The sequence below is a fragment of the Dromaius novaehollandiae genome, chromosome 16, assembly GCF_036370855.1.
Source record: "Dromaius novaehollandiae isolate bDroNov1 chromosome 16, bDroNov1.hap1, whole genome shotgun sequence".
Lineage (NCBI taxonomy): Eukaryota > Metazoa > Chordata > Aves > Casuariiformes > Dromaiidae > Dromaius > Dromaius novaehollandiae.
Genome location: NC_088113.1, coordinates 10,375,709 through 10,393,576, shown reverse-complemented (window position 1 = coordinate 10,393,576; position 17,868 = coordinate 10,375,709). Strand labels below are relative to the sequence as shown.

The 17,868-nt window shown below is 52.4% G+C and overlaps 2 protein-coding genes across 2 annotated transcripts in view; one reads left to right on the top strand and one right to left on the bottom strand.

Annotated features, from left to right (window-relative positions):
• The first annotated feature begins 206 nt into the window (after positions 1 to 206).
• On the top strand, positions 207 to 7,195 carry KCNK15 (potassium two pore domain channel subfamily K member 15). Its single transcript, XM_026092991.2, has 2 exons — positions 207 to 557; positions 4,289 to 7,195. The coding sequence occupies exons 1-2, from the start codon at positions 275 to 277 to the stop codon at positions 5,200 to 5,202; spliced, it is 1,197 nt and encodes a 398-aa protein (XP_025948776.2). The 5' UTR covers positions 207 to 274; the 3' UTR covers positions 5,203 to 7,195.
• A 1,708-nt stretch (positions 7,196 to 8,903) lies between these two features.
• RIMS4 (regulating synaptic membrane exocytosis 4) overlaps positions 8,904 to 17,868 on the bottom strand; it is a 66,504-nt gene continuing 57,539 nt past the window's right edge. Inside the window, exon 6 of the mRNA XM_026092980.2 lies at positions 8,904 to 17,044. Within this exon, the coding sequence (XP_025948765.1) occupies positions 16,826 to 17,044 (219 nt within the window). The 3' untranslated portion in view covers positions 8,904 to 16,825. The remainder of the gene's footprint in view (positions 17,045 to 17,868) is intronic.

The window sequence follows — 17,868 nt, the reverse complement described above, 5'->3', positions numbered from 1 at the left end:
GCAGCCGGTCTCGGTGCACGCAGGAGCGGGTGCGCGGCGCCGGGGCCCGGGGGAGCCGCGGCCGGGCGCGCGCAGCCGGGGCCGGTGCGCGGGGCGCGCAGGAGGCGGCGCCCGGGGCCGGCGGGACCCGGCGCGCGCAGGCGGCGGCGGCAGGGCCCGGCCGGCGGCGGGGGGCGGCGGGGCCCGGCGGGGCGGCGCGGGGCGATGCGCGGCGGGGGCGGCGGGCGCGGGGCCATGCGGAGCCCGGGCTGAGGCGCCGCGGCCGCGCCTCGCCATGAAGCGGCAGAACCTGCGCACGGCCGCGCTCATCCTCTGCATCTTCTCCTACCTGCTGGTGGGCGCCGCCGTCTTCGATGCGCTGGAGTCGGAGGCGGAGAGCGGCCGCAAGCGGCTGCTGGAGCAGAAGCGCGGCGAGCTGCGGAGGAAGTACCGCTTCTCCGCCGACGACTACCGCGAGCTGGAGCGGCTGGTGCTGCAGGCCGAGCCGCACCGCGCCGGGCGGCAGTGGAAGTTCGCCGGCTCCTTCTACTTCGCCATCACCGTCATCACCACCATCGGTGAGTGCCGGCTCCCCGGCGTGCAGCCCCGCAACCTGCAGCCCCGCATCCCCACATCCCTGCACCTCCGCACCCCTGCATCCCCAAATCGCCGCATCCCCGCATCCCTGCACCCCTGCATCCCCAAATCGCTGCATCCCCACGTTCCTGCACCCCCAATTCCCTGCACCCCTGCATCCCCAAATCGCTGCATCCCCACATCTCTGCACCCCTGCATCCCCAAATCGCTGTATCCCCCTTTCCCTGCACCCCCACATCCCTGCACCCCCCCATCCCCAAATCCTTGCACCCCACATCCCCAAATCCCTGTATCCGCACTTCCCTGCGCCCCAATTCCCTGCACCCCTGCATCCCCAAATCCCTGCACTGCACACTCCTGAAGCCCCATATCCCCAAATCCCTGCACCCTTGCATCCCCCCATCCCCTCACTGCCTCTGGGTGCCCTGGCGCTTGCCCGCATGGGGAAGGCAGATGTCGCCCGCCCGAAGCTGGGGCAGGACCGCAGGGCCTGGCAGCCTGCACTGGGAGGGGGAACTTGTGGGCAGGCCGGGGGCCACCTGGTGCTGGGGGACATCGGAGGTGCTGCAATGGCCGGAGCTGCGAAACGCGCCGCGCGCCCCATCCCAGTGAGGCAGCAGCACGCAGAGCTTCTGCAGGCACCTCCACAGCAGGAGCTGCCGAAGTTGGCCGGGGTGTAGGAGAGCGGAGGTGGGAGCCGCTCCCGTGCTCTGCGTGGCGGCGTGTCGACGCGGGCGCTGCTGGGTTTGCTGCGCCGAGCTCTCCGAACGGCGCCAGCGAGCCTGGCGCAAGAGCTGGCCAAGGAGCGTTGGCCCCATTGACAGCACAAAACTCTGGCTGTTTTTCTGCACCAGACCTGCTTCGGGGAGCCAGGACAGCCACCGCGACGCCGACCCCTGCTCCGCCAGTGCGGGAAGCCTCGGAGAAAGGCTGTGAATCAGCCTTGGGAGGGAGCGATTGAATCACATTAAGTTCCCGCGTAGGTGTACTTACCCAGCCCAAAGCCCAGTCTTGATTTGATTTGCCCTCTTCTATTTAGGAAGAGAATGAAACTAAATTGAATAAGGATTGTTTTAATTCTGAGGGAGATTAGCCACATGGGTGTTTAACGTGGTTTAATTAAGCCACTTTTATTAATCCATGGGCCCCGAGGGTCCCACGTGGGTCGGCAGCCCTGGGGAGCCCGTGCTCGGGGCAGTCCTCCGGCTGTGGTTTCGGTGAGCAGAGGTGTTTTGGAGGCAGGAACCCCGAGGCCAAATCCTGGCCTTCCCCGGCCAGCGGCTGCCCGGCTGCCTCCTTGTCTGTAGGACGGGGCTTAGCCCTAAGGAGGGGCTTGGAGTGGATAAAATATATCTCGTAGCAGAAAGCACCATATTTCAGGGCACGAGCAAATAAGGACTGGTGGGATCAACTGCACAGCGTTACCTGGGGATAAGAGGTGGCACTTGGGCAGGTACGTGCCGTTGCCTGCAGGTCCTGCCCCGGGAAGCTGTTCGTGTGCCTGCACGTGGAGTGCTGGGGGCTTTGTGCCGCTGCTAACACACACAGCCGGTAAGTGGGGATGGAGTCAGGGCACGTTTAGTGCAGTGCCCCAACAGCAGGGTGAGGTAGATGCCTTCAGCGAAAACCCCCATCATCTCCTGACAGGTTACGGCTTCATTTACGTTATTTTTCAGTTGACTGTGACAAATACGATTGCTGAGCATTTCACACACACACCCTGTGCAATAAATAATTTCAGCCCAGATGCTGTATTTCTCAAACGTTGGCATATCAGATCTCTTTAGATGGGTTTGTGCTCTGTAGCTCAGGTTTACCATTAATGTAGCTGTGTTTACTCTTTCTGCTTCCCTTTGTCATTCAGAAAGCGTCAGTCCTATGCTCTTCCAGGAGTTGCTCAGGATAAAGCAGCTGTTTTTCCACTTACTGCTCTCCTGGATCATTATTTACCTCCTCGTTGCTCTCATAGTATTTTCTCATGTCTTAGGACCTGATAATTGCAGTTGGTTATTAGGCTAAGGATCTGATTTTTCTTTTTCTTTTTCTTTTTTTTTTTTTTTTTGCTACTCCAGTCTTATTTCTGCTTTGTGTTCTGTGAAATGTGCCATGCAGAAGCTAAGTTTATCATTTTTGATTGTGTAGGTTTGTAAACACACACAGCAAGTAGGAACTGTTTCCCCCTTGCATTTGCAGTTGAGCGTAGCGTGTTCAAGGGTAACGCTGCGCTCGGCCTCTCGGCTCTGTCCAATTGCAAGAATTTCCTGGAGTGGGAGGTGTGCTTGAGCGCCTGGGACAACGCATTAATCATCCTCTGGTCTTTCTATCACTGCGTGCTAACAGTTTCCCTAAAAGTCCTGGAAATCCACTCTCAGCAGAGGCAGAGGTGAAGCCAAGTTGTAGCTTTGAATGAAACCGAGAAATAAAGAGTGCATTTTTTTTCCATGTTCTTCATGCAAAAATCACATGAATACCAGGAATACATGAAACGTGAAATAGCTGTTTGCAAAAGGCCACACAGCAGTGCGGGAAGGAGCCTGCTTCATGCGCTGCTGGGTGAGCTGGTGGGGCTCTGCAGACGCGTTCAGAAAGGAGGTTTCCATCCCTGTAGCTTCTCATACAGAAAGGGTTGGATGCCTCCTCCGTTACCCCCACACAGCGAGATGCTGCATGACTCCCTTGCATTGAGTTAGTTACTCATCTGTTTAGGTCAGAGGCCGCCGATTTTGGTTAAGCTTATATAATTAAGTCAGGTGGGTGCAGAATCACTGAAGTCTGGAAGACTGCGGTGAATACTTCATTACGACTCATGGTAATTGTGCGAGTCCTTGAGTCACAGCTCCGAAGCTCAGAACAAGATGGGAAATTAAAACTGAGAGAGGGATTCAAGGAGAGTGGGAGACGCTTCCTCCTTTTCTCTGGTCCCTAGGACAGGGCAGCTGACAGAGCTGCAGTGGAGTCAATACTTCACTGTATTTAAGACAGTACAACTCCCCCCCCGCCCAAGATGTTCAGCAGTACTTTAGGTCTGACTCTTCTTGCAGTGATGCCGGAGAAGATCAGAAGTTGCTCTGCAGAAGTCCTCACAGGCTTACCTGCTTCTACAGGGACCAGCCGTGTAGCTCCTGTCCCACAGGCCATGTAATAAACTATCACACAGTTGAGAGTCAAAGAGGCATGCCACACGGGAGGGCCAAGGGAGGCGACCATCATTCTCCAAGAGCACCTGTGGGTGGGACTGGGCTGGATGTGCACCTTTGCCGCAGGATGACCTGGTGCTGTAGGTCTCAGCATCCTGTGCTGCCCTCTTCCTCCTCCCATGCTGGGAAGTCAGACTGCTCTGCAGACCCAGCATGGCATCATTGCGCTGAAATTGCTCGTGAGCTGCAGGTGGCTTGCAAACCCCGAGTCCAGCTGTAATTTCCATGACACCACACAAGCTCAAAGGCTGTTGGGATGGTAACTTTGCTCTTTAGAGACCAAATGAGGTTCTGTGTATATGACACTAAGATGTGCCATCATCCAAAGTGATGTGGCATCCCGTGACCCCATTAGCATCAGCTGGAGGACTGCAAATCTGTTAGTGATTCATTTTCTTCTGTTTTACCCTGTTCTCCTCCTGCTCCTCTCAGCAGAGGTGGTTGCCAGTCCTAGCATAGCATTGCTAGTAACCCAGATGCGGGGTTGATGCCTACCTTTCCTCTTTACTTTGCAGGCTACGGACATGCTGCCCCAGGCACTGACGCTGGTAAAGTTTTCTGCATGTTCTACGCGATCCTCGGCATCCCCCTTACCCTGGTTATGTTCCAGAGCCTGGGGGAGCGCATGAACACCGTAGTCCGGTTACTGCTCAAGAAGATAAAGAAATGTCTGGGCATGAGGACAACCAATGTCTCCATGGAAAATATGGTCTTGGTCGGCTTTCTCTCTTGCATGGGGACCCTGTGCATCGGCGCAGCAGCCTTCTCTTATTTCGAGGGCTGGACTTTCTTTCATGCCTATTATTACTGCTTCATCACCTTGACCACTATCGGCTTTGGAGACTTTGTGGCTCTGCAGAAGAATGAAGCTTTGCAAAAAAAGCCCCCGTACGTGGCCTTCAGCTTCATGTACATCCTGGTGGGCCTGACCGTCATTGGCGCCTTCCTTAACTTGGTGGTGCTGAGGTTTCTGACGATGAACTCGGAGGATGAGCGGCGGGATGCCGAGGAGAGGGCATCCCTGCGGAGAGCCAGGAACAACATCCACCTGAAACCGAAGGAGGACAACCGGAGCAACAACGCTATTTTTCTCCCCGCTGAAGACAGGACGAGCCAGATGAACCTCATCCCGCTGATCCAGGAAGACGCGGAGAGACAGCGGCGCCAGTCTGCCCACTCGGCCGCCAAGGTCCCCTCCTTCTGCACGTGCCTGTGCTACAGACCTCAGCTGTGCGGCAGCCCCGTGCCCTCCCACCCCGAGACCCTGAGCTGCCACACCAACCCCGTCTATTACAACTCCATTTCCTACAAAATCGATGAGGTCTCCCTGAGCACGAGGGGGCAGACCGGCTCGTCCCCGGGGAGCACTTTATCATCCAGCAGCCCTCGCTGCCGGCAGCACCCCCGCCCGCGGAGGAAATCCATCTAGGAGCGCGTGCTCCAGGCGGGGTGTGTGCTGAGCCGTATTCAGCTGCTCAAGGTGTATTTTGATGATAAATTATTAACTGAGAAGTCAGGTCACTCTTAACACTCTCATTTCTTCTGTCCCACCCCCCTTTCAGCAGGCTTCAGCACCTGCAGCAGCCGGCGAGGCGCAGGGGCCGGCAGGATCCTTTAAACCCTGTTGATAAATAATCATTCCTTTTTGCAGGGGCTGGGTGAACTGAATTACACACATCGTTAGTTTTCTTTGCTTTTTTACCCCGAATTGATTCAAGTGTTCGGCTCTGGCAAGAGGCCCCCAGGCGATGCAGGAGCCAGCACAGTTGAGGGTTTGCTTTCTAACCTCCCCGCTCCCGAAACGGCAGCGTTGCTGCCCTCCTCCGTGCCTGCCCCGCTAACCTTAACCCGGGGTCACGGCCAGCATATGGCTCTAGCAACGTAGGCTGAATTATGCTTGCTGAGAGCATATGAAGATGAAACCAGTATTAGTGAGCCCTCCGGGGCAAAGATCCCCCAGCAAATCGTCCCCCCGCATCAGGTGCAGATAGGCAGTGCCCCGGGCCAGGCTTGCAGCGGGCAGCGAGGAGGGTCGGCTGGGCAGCTGTGGGGTGGGTGAGGTGTGGGGCAGGTAGGGCAAGGACAGGCCGTGGGGCCTGGCTCAGCCCCTGGGGCAGTTTTATGGCGCTGCATCTCCTGTGACCTGTCCCACCTCAGACCTCAGTTCAGGACCTGTGGTTGGCTCAGTGCATTTGAAACCACTTGCACTGGGCTCCCTGTGCTCACCTGCTTATGCAGCCAGCGCGTCTAACCCCTGCTTTCGGCAGGTCTCCCAGGCAGAGCGGGCCAGTCGGGCGGCGGTGTCCCATTCGCTGGAGACCACTGGGGTAGGGGTGGCTGAACTCCTCCAGCCAAGCCACAGCCCTCCTCTGTGACGAGCCCAGGCTGTGCCAGGGACACCAGGGAGGTGTCCCTGAGCCGTCTGAAACCACCTGTGAAGGCTTTGGCCCTGGTTAGATCATTAGCTGAAATCACCACCCGCACCTGACCCCCTCCCTGCCTGCACGAGCCCTTGGCTCTGTGTGGGGATTGCTGGAGACGGGGTGACCCCACCTCCGCGCGGTGGAGCAGGCAGGCTCTGGGGCATCCTGAGAGGCTCCCGGCTGGGCTGTCCTGCGCCGCCGGGCTCCCTTTGCTGCGGGGAGCCCTGGAGCGGCACAGCCCCTTCTGGGTGCCGGCACAGCTGGGAGCCCTCTGCGCTGCAGGACCCCCGTGACCCCGAGCCCCTCTCACCCCTCGATCCGCTCCTGCACGCTGCTCCTTCCCGCGCCGAGCCGGGGAGGCTGCCGGCTCCCTGCCCACCCCGCCAGCAGCCTCCACGCGGCTCCTCGCTGCTCGGCCTCCCCGCAGAGAGGAAGAGGAGGTGAAGAAGGGGAGAAAGCCTTGTGAAAGACACAGGTGCCTGAACCCAGAGGCCTTCGCCGTCCGGTCCAGGCCAGCGGCAGCGGCTCGGGCAGCGCTGGCACGTCCCAGGCACTTCAGCTGAGGTCCTGCTATCACCTCTTCTGGTCTCTCCTTCCCCAAATACCTCTCATCCCTCCTGGATCTCTTTTTTGCCCTCTGTTTAGGAGGAGTCTGGCTGAGATGGGCATGTCTGGCATGTGGGAGCTGAGGGGGAGCGCGCCCCAGCTGTGGCTTCCCGTTTCCCGCGGCCCCCTTGCCTCCCATGTGGCACATGCTCAGCCTGGACTCTAATGGCAAGAGAAGCTCCCTTTCACTTTTTTCCCTGATAGAGAGACATTTTCATCCTTAATTCTATCTAAAGGACCCCCAGGTGGTTTTTTCTTTTCCAGGAAGAAAATCCCCTTTTCCCAGCAGGGAGGGCGTACAGAGCGCCAGCATTGCAAAGGCCTCACAGCAGGCTTTGCCTTTTCCTCTCTTTCCTCTTTTGTTCTGGGAAATTTAATAAAAGGTGAAACCAGCTGGTGGTGGATGATTATTTGTCATGAGGGGGAGCAGAGCGATGTGTCTGGGTCCTTCCCAGCCCCTGCCCCCCATTGGACCCCTATCAGGAGGTATTTAAAACCCAGCCATGGATATTTGCAGGGGTGTTTGGGCATCCAAGCGAGAAGGGAGTCAGAGCAGCCATCCTGGAGCTGGGAACTGGCTATTTCCCATCGTGGGTCATATCTTTGCATCCTCTGCAGAGAGCCTGGGCTCGCTGCCCTTGCTGCTGTGATGTAGATGTTTGCAACCCTTTGTGGTGCTTTGGGTACCCTGGAGGCAGCTGTGGGCTTGATTGCACCCCAGATCTGTGCAGGCTTGTTACAGCTGGGCCTTTCTTGTTCCAGTGTATGAAATGGCGGAGGGGGAGCTTTGGGCTTCAAGACAGTGATGTCCAAGCAGGTGAATACAGGGATGGGAAGCTCTCATCTCCAAGACAGCTGGCAGGAAAGCAGAACAGCAATGGAGGCGCAGACCCCAGGGCGGGGAGAAGCATGCAACAAGGTGGCCCGCAGCAGGTTTGCTGAGCGGGACTCTGTGCACCCCCAAGCTGCGGCATGCAGAGGGGGAGGACGGCTCCCGGCAGGGCACACAGCACGGCTGGGCCCATGGGATGCTCCCGGCGCTCAGCATCACCGGGGCTGCACAGGCCGAGAGCCCCTCTGCCACAGGCGCAGGAGGATGGGGTCACGTCCCACTGACTCCATTCTGGGAAAGGTGCCCTAGAAACTCAAAGCATGCCCGTGCTTATCTGCAAATGTCCCAAAAGGAAGGGGACATTCCCCAAAAGCACTGATACTTACTGTTATTTTGCATTTCTAGTGAACATCATACGCAGAAAGGATGGGGCAGAGGGCAGGAACTCCCTGCAACCGCTGTCAAGGGGACCAGACTCTCCTCACCCCACGTTGTTTTAACGCCCCTGTTACCAGCAGCACCAGTCCTTTTGCAGCTTCCTGAAGCTATTTAAGCTTCCCCAGAGCGGCCTCAGCCGGTGGCGCTGATCCATGAGGCCTGGGACTCCCCAGGGCCACATGCAGCACAAGGCAGGAGGGACAGAGGACCAGAGAGCTCCCCACAGCCACACCACCCTCTCTGCAGGTGCTCCCAGGTGCCCAGCACCTGCGTCTCTTTGGGCCAGTGGCCACAAACGTGCATCACCTGTGTGAGCCTGGGTTTAAACGTATACAGAAAGTGGGGGGAGAAGGCAAATGTGTAGAACAAAGGCTTAAAATCAGGCCTTCACTGGCTTCTCAGCTGCTCATCAGTGCGATTCAGTGCTGACCCCCACCAGCTCAGCCCTGGCTCCCCCCCTTCGTTGCCGTCTGTCCCGTTCTCCCCCAGGGCTTTGAGCATCGGAGCTGGGTGGACTTTTGTGCCATCGCAATCGGATTTGTTGTTGGATAGATGTCTCTCCACTTCCCGTGTTGAGGCTGATGACTTGAGGCCACCTGAACCTGGGGACACCTTTTGAGTGGCCGGGACAGAGCCGGTGCCCTCCTGCCTTCTGCAGCGGGACGCAGCTTTTAGGTCATGTACCGAGTCCAAGCCCGCAAGGCATCACCTGCGAAACGCTCAAGTAAAACCCCGGCTTTGGGTGTGGGACGTGCGCAATTTTAGGTTGAAGAGACCCCGGTGGCAACCCGGAGGCCTAGAGACTCCTCATGAAAAAACCCCCACCACAACTGTAGGAAAAAAAACGTTTTTATTATCACCATTATCAACGTTTTCATTAGCTTAACACTGAATCGTCAATCACTCGATCGTTACATATCGTCTCAATAAAACCTACAGACAGGAAAAAAAGTACAGCCGAACCCTCTCCTAGCCGGAGCCGCGCAGGCAGCGGGATGCACGGCCAGCGGCACGTGCCGCCGCCGCAGCTTCCACCCAAGGCAGCCCACGCACCTCGCGGCGCCCAGCGCCTGCCCCGCTCCATTGCCTGTGTCCCCTCACGCCCCACGGCCGCAGAGCTCGTCACCTCGGGTGAAAACCCCCAGAGGCTGCGCAGAAGGTTGCAGAAGCCCAAATTAGCAGATCGGGTGCACCCGCCCCTGCGGCAAGGCAAGAGGAGAGGTAGGAACCACGCGGTGCCCCTGCAAAGCCACACGTCTTCGTGGAGCGGCTGGTAAAGTAAAAAGGAGGCTAAACCGCAGGAGAGCGGATTTCCCTACCGTGCGTGTGGGACGGCGGCTCGGCCCGGCGCAGAGGCCGGCTCTGCGGCCCGGCCCGGGTGCCCGCGGCAGCGGGGACGGAGGTGCTGTGGCAGCCTCCGGCGCCTCGGCTTGGAATAAGGCCTCGTATCAAGAGAGAAGGGAAAAGCCATTTAGGAGAGCGGACACAGAGGAAAGCGAAGGGAATCTGGTGCCAGGCTCACAGAGGGCTCGCGCTCCTCCCTGCCCCGGCTCCATCTCCTGACCACCTGGATGGGGTGCAAGCCTGTGCAGGCTGCCAAGGCCTTGCAGAAGACTCCTCGGTCCCTAGTGGTGACAGGAACGGACGGACCCCCACTAATCTGAGTTCAGGGCTGCCACGAAACGTGGCCAGGCCACGTGCATGCTAAGCACGTGGCAGACCATGGCAGTGCTGTGCTGGGGGGCCGCAGAGCGAGGCGCCGCACCCCCAAGACGGCCTCTCCGCGTGCGGTGGGGACCTGGCTGCCGCCCTCGCCCCGGCGGCGGGGTGGCCCCGCTCTCCACCCTGCCCGGGGAGGAGGAGGGCCACCCCACGGGGTGCAGCGGCACGACCGCGCGGTCCCCAGGGCTTCCCCTCTGACATGAGAAGCAAAAAGTGGCTCCACGGGACACCTGCCCCTGGCTGACGGGACAGACATGTCCACACTCCTGGGCTTTTATTCACCCTCCAAAACTCACTCTTCTTCCTTCCTCAAAGTATCGCCAAAAAGACTCCAGGTCCAGGAGACGGAGTCATCAAAGCAGAGACCAGTGAGCAGCACTGGGTAAAGAATCACAGCCCGGGGGGGAACTGCTGCAAGATTTTGAAGATCCAGGCTGGGGTTCAGTGGGATTTGGAGCCCCCACTGGGCAGCGCTCGGATTTTGCCGTGCCTAAGCAACTCAACCCCCTGGCCCCTGGAAAGCCCATGGGCTTGGCTTCGGCAAACAAGGTGCCTTGATTCCTGCCTCGGGCCCGCAGGTCCTCGCTGCCCACGCGCAAGCCCTCTGCTTCCCAAGCAAAGGTGTCCCAAGGCCACACGAGATGCCCGGCATGCAGCGCAACGGCAGGGGCTGCGTACTGACCCGGCAGAGCGGCGGCCAGCAGCTTCGGCTGCCGTTTCAGCTGCAGGGAAGCCACGAAAGGATAACCGTCGGGTCTGCGCCTCTCTCTGCTGGTGCTCTATAAAGGGTGGTGCTGGCTCCGTCTCAGCTTCAGCTGCTAAAGTGCAAAGAACCAAATGCTACGAGAACCTCTCCTGGGGGTGCCCCCTCCGCCAGGCAGCCAGCCACGGCCGCGGAGGGAGGGCGGGCGGGCAGGAGGGCGCCTACGCTATGGGAACTGCTCGAGGCTCCCCGGGAAAGAGGCCAATGCTGCCGCTCCGGGGAGCAGCTGGGGCTGGGGAGGAACTGCAGCTGCCTCTGACACAGGTCCCTGAGTGGAGAGGACTCTGGCCAGTGCAAGTTTAAGACTCATTAGCCCCATTCTGAGAGTACCTGCAAACTCTCCTGGGACTTGTCTCACTGGCAGCCCCACTGCAACGTGCGATGCTGGGAAGCGTTCAGCAGCCAGGCAGACTGCCGGAGGCACGCCGGGCGCCGCGGGTAACGGCGCTGCACCAGCCCGGTGTCGTGGGACCGGTGCCCCGAGGGCAGCATGGGGTCGCTTTGCCGTGCCACGGTTCAAAAGCGTCCCATAGGCAGTGGCCGTCCCGGCTGGCGGTCTTCAGCGGGCAAAGTGCTTGTACAAGGGAATGAGGCACTGCCTGCACAAGCAAGCAACCCTTTCAGGGGGGATTTCACCTCCCTAAGGAAACCTGGCATTTTCCAAAGCAGTATTTTGTGGTGGGTGCCCCTATATAGTCATACAGGCACACACATGTGGACACCCACAAAAATGTACACATTGGCAGGTGTGCACAAGGGTAACTATGAAAAGAGTTTCACTAATTCTCCCTTTCCAAATATTTGGCTCAAACTCAGTAGCTGCAATTTCATTTTAGATGCTCACTCCAGATCTAAATATGTCCCTTTGCATTATTAAAGATGCTATAATGTGTTTTCCTGGAATTATATACCAACAGCACTTTGCATTTACATAGCTCTTTTTATTCTCAAAGCATTTCACAAACAACCATGAGTTATTGTTTCACTGTTCATCTGGGCTTCTGTCAGCGCTTGGCCAGTGACTCCACTGTCTGCATGGCCAGCAGACTGGCAGTCTTGAGAGCCAACCATGGGAAACAGTATGAGAAATCCACAGGCAATGAACTGGGATGCTGTTCTGAAGCTGTTTTATTTTTATGTACTGCATTAATGATGGAGCTGACTTAAAATCTGGTATCTTGATCCTGCCGTTTTGGAAAAGTCTTTAGATGAGGCCAGCATTAACTAACTTTCTGACGGATGGTCCAGAACAGCCTGTTTTACACATTAGTCCCACGTTATACTTTGCGAAGGTGCGTTCTCGCTCTACCTTGGGTGGAATTTTCCAATGAAATGGATAAATACCATCCACGAAGTGGACAAAATAACCCACAAAGCCTTGAGACGAGCAGCTCAACCTGCTGGCTCTGAAAAAATGCCCTTTAGCTTGCCCCTGGTCTCCTGAGGAACACAGGCAGCGATCAGGCAGAACTCGTGCAGCCCCACAATGCAAAGGCTTTTTTGCTTTATCAGGGCTACAGTGGCAGTGGGAAACATTCGCATTGAGTTACAAATACTAAATAGCCTAAGAAAAACAGGGAGATTGAAACAGTCATGAAGTTTATATCGAAACTATTTTAACTCTGTAGTATGAAGTCACCTACAGCTGTTTCATTCTTCACCTAAGAGAGGTTTCATGTCAATGGGCATCAATGCTCACAGAGAAGAAGCTTATATGATGAGTATTTCTTACACGGCGACAGCCCAATCTCCATTTTTACAATCATTTCAAAGTTAATATGGATCTGTTTCAAAAGTGATGTCATTGAGATTAAAGACAATTATAAACTGTATCAACAATATGTACTACAGCCTGCAAGTCACAATCTGTGCACACCAAATGGAATATATTATTGCTTGTTAGCCTATTAGACTTTCTTTATAAAAAGATTTTTATACAGAGTACAGGATTATGACAAAACTAGCTAAGTAGTTTTCATCTTGAAAATACAACATCAATTTTTTTCAACAAAGGCTTGATTAGTAGCTGAGATTCAATGAACAATAACAAATATTTATTAATAATTTTATGGTCAGTTTGAACAGAGCTTCCTATAGGACTCTTTTCTGGTGTTTATTTACATATGCCTCTTTTCTTTTGGAAAAAAGTTGATAAAATATAACAAGGAACATATAAATGAAAAGAATGAGTAAACTTCATACCAAGAACATTAAACATTTTTGAAAACACTAAATTATGTTATCTGTTAAAAAACATACATCATTTTGTCTTTAAAGAAAAATATTTTTCCCGTTTTAAAATATTACTAACAGCATGTAATAAACTAACTTAAAATGAGTTTCATAAAAAAGTTGTCTTGCTGTCTAGACATTACTAAACATGCTTAGGTTGAGATTCTGTTAACTGCCTCAACATCTTAAAAATAGCTCCTGCACAGGAACTTGTGATATTCTGACTCCAGAAGACCTGCAAATTTAGAACAGTACGTTGATAAAGGATCCAGTAGCTAGAAACATTAAATATATATCGCTACACAAATAACTCTGCAATATTCTGGGAAACAATCCACGGCCAAGAAGTGGGGATGCGCTCGGCTAACTCGCGGCAGCAGAGCGGAGGGGCTGCCCCGGGCTCCAGGAGCGGCCGCGGGACGAGGACCTCGCGCTGTCTCTGCGGCCGCCCAGCTGCGACGGGGCCAAGGGGAAGCAGCACCAGGAGACTGGGAAAGCAGCGCGTTTTCGCCCGAAGGTTTTCTGCTCTCCTTGCGTGCCCGCAAATCCCACCGGGGAGGGACCGTCCTGCTCGCGGTGACGCAGCAGCAGGACTGCCTCGCTTTCCGCAGCACAGTAATGAACATTTAAGGCCCAGCTCTCCATTTCTTCTGCAAGCAATCCTCCCACCGCTACTAAAGTGTAGTATTTCATGCACAGAGAAGAGGGAATCCACCCTGAGCCGGGCAGATGTTCATCTGTCCTCAGCCTCATTCCTCATCATCACTCACAGACCAAATATATTGCCATGTTCTTTTTTTAAGTCTCCTGCTCTGCCTCTCTCTCCCCCTCCCTGATTATAAATAACAGCTAGGTTCAGACGCAAGAAAAAACTCGGGACTTCTAAAGGGGACCAAAGTTTAGTTTTCAGCTGCTCATCACTTAGCAAATGCTACTTTTTACACGACCACGCTGGCAATCAAAATAATCATCAGATCACCTTAGACAGAAACTGGCAAGTCAAATTTATGAAAAAAAGGTTAGATTTTACAAATAGAAGCTTTTCCAAGCCTGAGACCTGCCTTGGATGCTACCTGGGAGTCTTTAAACTGATGGAGAGCTAGAAGACTTCCTCCTTTTTTTTTTTTTTTTTTAACTATAATTTGCCACGGTTGGTGCAGGAATCATGGGAACGAATGAAGTAAGAATTTAGACCGGACAATATAGTGAAACGTCACTGGCCTCACACCGCGCAGCGCTCCTGGTTCGTGAAGGACCATCACCCAGGCTTGCCAGTGTGAGCGACTTTGCTCCGCATGGTACCCAGAGGTTGCAACGTGCACTTACTGCAGAAAAACAGGACACGGGGATGACTAGAACCAAAAGTGCCAATCACTGGGCTACAACCACCAGGCAAAAAAGGCAGAAGAAAACAGCACAAGAGCAGACTGTCAAAACTGCCTCCAAATTCCAGAACTTGAAAACAACCCAAGTAGCAGCATAACCTTTTTTAACCTGACAATGACCTTTGAGTGGGACTAAAAACATACAGAAGATAGTCCTCAATGTTAAATAGTCTTATTTGAACTAAACCGATCATGTTCAAGCTTGCAGAGATTTTGGAGGGGTAGGACGCAAAAAGATACACTACATTTGCCAGGCATAGAGGAACTTAGCTTTTCAATAGTCATGAAAGGAAGTTTTCTGGGGGAATTTTTTTGGCATGTATAGTCTCCTCCTCCCCATTAAAGACTGTAAAAATGTTGTATTCGTATTATTGGACATAGGAAAAACATGATTAACTAGATATTATAGGTAGATAACATCCAAACAAAATACCAATATAAAGTTTTAACATAACTTAAGACAGAACCCCTGTTACTCAGTTACCAGGTTTGGAATGTATCTGTAGTTCCCCACAGTCCTTTTAAAGACATAGTTATTAAAAGATCCAGTGCTACAAACCACTAAATCTACCTAATCTATTCTAGTTCATACACGTATTGTACAATATTGCCTAGTACTCACTACATACCAAGAGGAAAAGATGCTGACTTGAATTACAGTAAATGTGCTTTTCTTTAAAGAAAAAAGAGCCACAACATAGTTTGACCAGCATGCAACAAACTTTCTTCAGTTAATATATAGAAACTGTCTAATACGATTAGAAAAAATAATTAGTGAGAGGCCAGAGACATATTTGATCAAGGAAATTAAGAGATTTAACTGAAATGTTGAAGCTTTTGCCATTTAAGACTCTAAAAAATCTTCATTCTATGTCCCTTTTCCTCCCTTCCTCCCCTTTATATTAGACCATTTTTTACAGAGACTATTATAAGGCCTATTATATTTGTATCTATCCTGTAATTTATCTCAGAATAATTTAAGATGGCATAGACAAGCTAGGACCAAAAGCAACTTCTACCATCCACTCACACTCATGCTTTTATTCTAACAAAGCTGAGGTCCACACGCAGAAACAAGTGTTTGGTATACCTCAATGATAGGTCAAGAATCTGCTAACTCCTAAATGCGACATTGGACCTTGACTTTTAAATCACTAAGTAAAACATCCCCAAAAGCCTATTTTGAGACAGCAGCTATTGAATCCTCATTAAAAATTATGACAAAATCTAGCAGAAAAGGCCTATCGACAGGGAATCTTTGAAGATTCACCATTATTTTGGATAATAAGTGTTTTCAACCAAAAGGTTTTAACCGTTTGAAGAATTCAGCACGTGACTCTGTTGACAACAGCCGCCACAGCCTGGCAGCTCAGAGAACGTGCTTTACTGGGTTAATAGACACGACTTGTTTACAGTTAGTGTTGCACTTAAATTAATAAAATATACATGCTGTGACCATCGTGTCTTCTGATTCCTCAACCACTACCACGCCATACTTTGGGGATAGCTTCTCCTCTTTCAGGACACTTGACAATGCTGGTACTACTGAGAACTAAAGCAACCTCCTTTGCTTTCCGCAAGGAAGGTTATATGCTCTCCAGCACCCTCTTGTCAGATGAAAAACAGAGGTTTCTCTCTCCTGCACCCCCAGAAATCTCAATCTCCCTTCCTAGCAGAGTACAACAGTCCCGTTTCAGTCCATAGCACAACAGGAAGGGCAGCATCTCCAGAAGATATGTACCGGTACAAAGGAGATGGATGAAAAGCAGGAGATAAAGACATCGCGACTGAAGGATGCACAGCGACAAGAAAGGGAGTCAGTAAATCGCAGAACGTTGTATCTGACAATATAAATCTCATCTCAAACTGCAAATCTGATGTTCAACTCCCACTTCTAGTATTTTTTTTCTGAGTAAGATTGCAGCTAATTAGCCTGCTAAACTCAAACTCTGCTCAAACTGCCTGGTCTAAGTAGGCTCTACTTATTCTCCCACCAAGTATGCTTCATCAGCAGTGTTAGACAAGTAATGCAGTAAAGACACTTGCTGGTAATTTGGCACAGTTTGAAAACACAGCAACAACAGTTTTACAGTTAACATGATTCAGTGGTGTGGATTTATACTAGAGAAAGAGTTGCAGGTTTCTTTCTTTTTCTTTTTTTCTTTCAAGAACAAAGATCTTATAAAAACATTAGGCTTTCTCTTAAGCTTTCCGCTCCTGTTCTTTTTAGGTCAGACATTGGCGTCTGAATTTTTCAAGTGCTACCAGAAGGAATCTGCATTAGAAACTTGTAAGATACAAAGTTAAGAAAAAATACCTTCCTTACCCCCCCCAAATCCTTCAAAATGCTGCAACTTTCCAAGATTAATACTGATCTGAAACAAGGATCCGAGAATGACAGTGAGAGAAGTGAAACAAGAGGTGTACGTCTAATTTGACAACTAGGACTCATGCCCCACGGCACCTCCTCCTCGGATGGAGAGGGTACAGCGCCCTCCCCCTTGTCTTCTGTCTAAGGTCACTGGTTTATCCTCCTCTTCCAGCTCCACAAGAACTGATTGAACATGCATTGCGCTTGAGGTCAGAGTTCCAGCAAACAAAACCTTGACAGCATGTTTAAAAAACAAAAGCAGTTCCCCCTTCCTTACTCACTAAGACCTGTCACAGCAGGGTCCCACCGTGCTCTCCAAGGAAAGCTGTGAGGACTGACGCAGGAGCGGGCCTGTAGTGGGATCCACCATCGAGGAGGTTGGGAAGAGCTTGTACCAGCCAATTGCTAAAGTTGACAAATCCAGTTCTTCCAGGAGCACCCTGGCGACTCCCATGAAGTGCTTGCGCTCCATGCGTCCGTAGTTTCCCCAGACTATCACCTGCAGAACAAGAGGGGGGCACACAGTTAGTTCTCAGACTTGCACACTGGCTTTGGAAGCACAAGTCTGATCAATCCTCCTATTCTTTCTATTCCTTCTATTCTTTTTATTTATCCAACTTCCCTGACTTTTAAAAGGCCATCCATGTTCTACGCAGTGCAAGACACCAATCTTCTATATTTGAGACAACCAGTTAAATACACTAAGTTAAACGTGCCATCATGTCTCAGAATAAGAAGGCCTGAGATGAGCAGAAAGGTTTACATTACAATAGGCATATGCTGGGCTGTTGGTGGCCTGAAGCTTTGGCCAGTGGTTTTGCTTGTTTTTTTTTTTTTTTTTTAAATCAGTTTTACAGATCCTGACATTATTAGATTTTTTTTCCCATAAAACGAGCTGGATGCATGTGTGGATGCAAGCGCAGTTCTGCTGTTCTACTGCAAACTGCTGCACAGGATCAGTGTATGCAGAAAGTCTCTGCATCTGTTCTACCTTTAGACTTAATCCTTCTTCCACTGCATTTGCAAAAGACTCCCTCATGTTGCACAAAGCCAGGCAGAAAACTTCTCATTTCCCCATCTGTAAAATGACAATAATAATTTCCATCTGTTACCTTGTGTTTTTAGGCCAAAATCCCACAGGCTGGTTAATACAAAGTGCCCTCTGTGCTTGAACAGAGGTATGCAGCCTGGGAAAAGGCCCCCGTGTGAGACCACCATGCAGACCATTTTGTAATCTTCTCATCTCTGAGTCTTGCATTACATTTTGCAGTATATCTCCACACAGCTTCAGAGGGGTCTCTGGGCTCTGATACACAACATGCA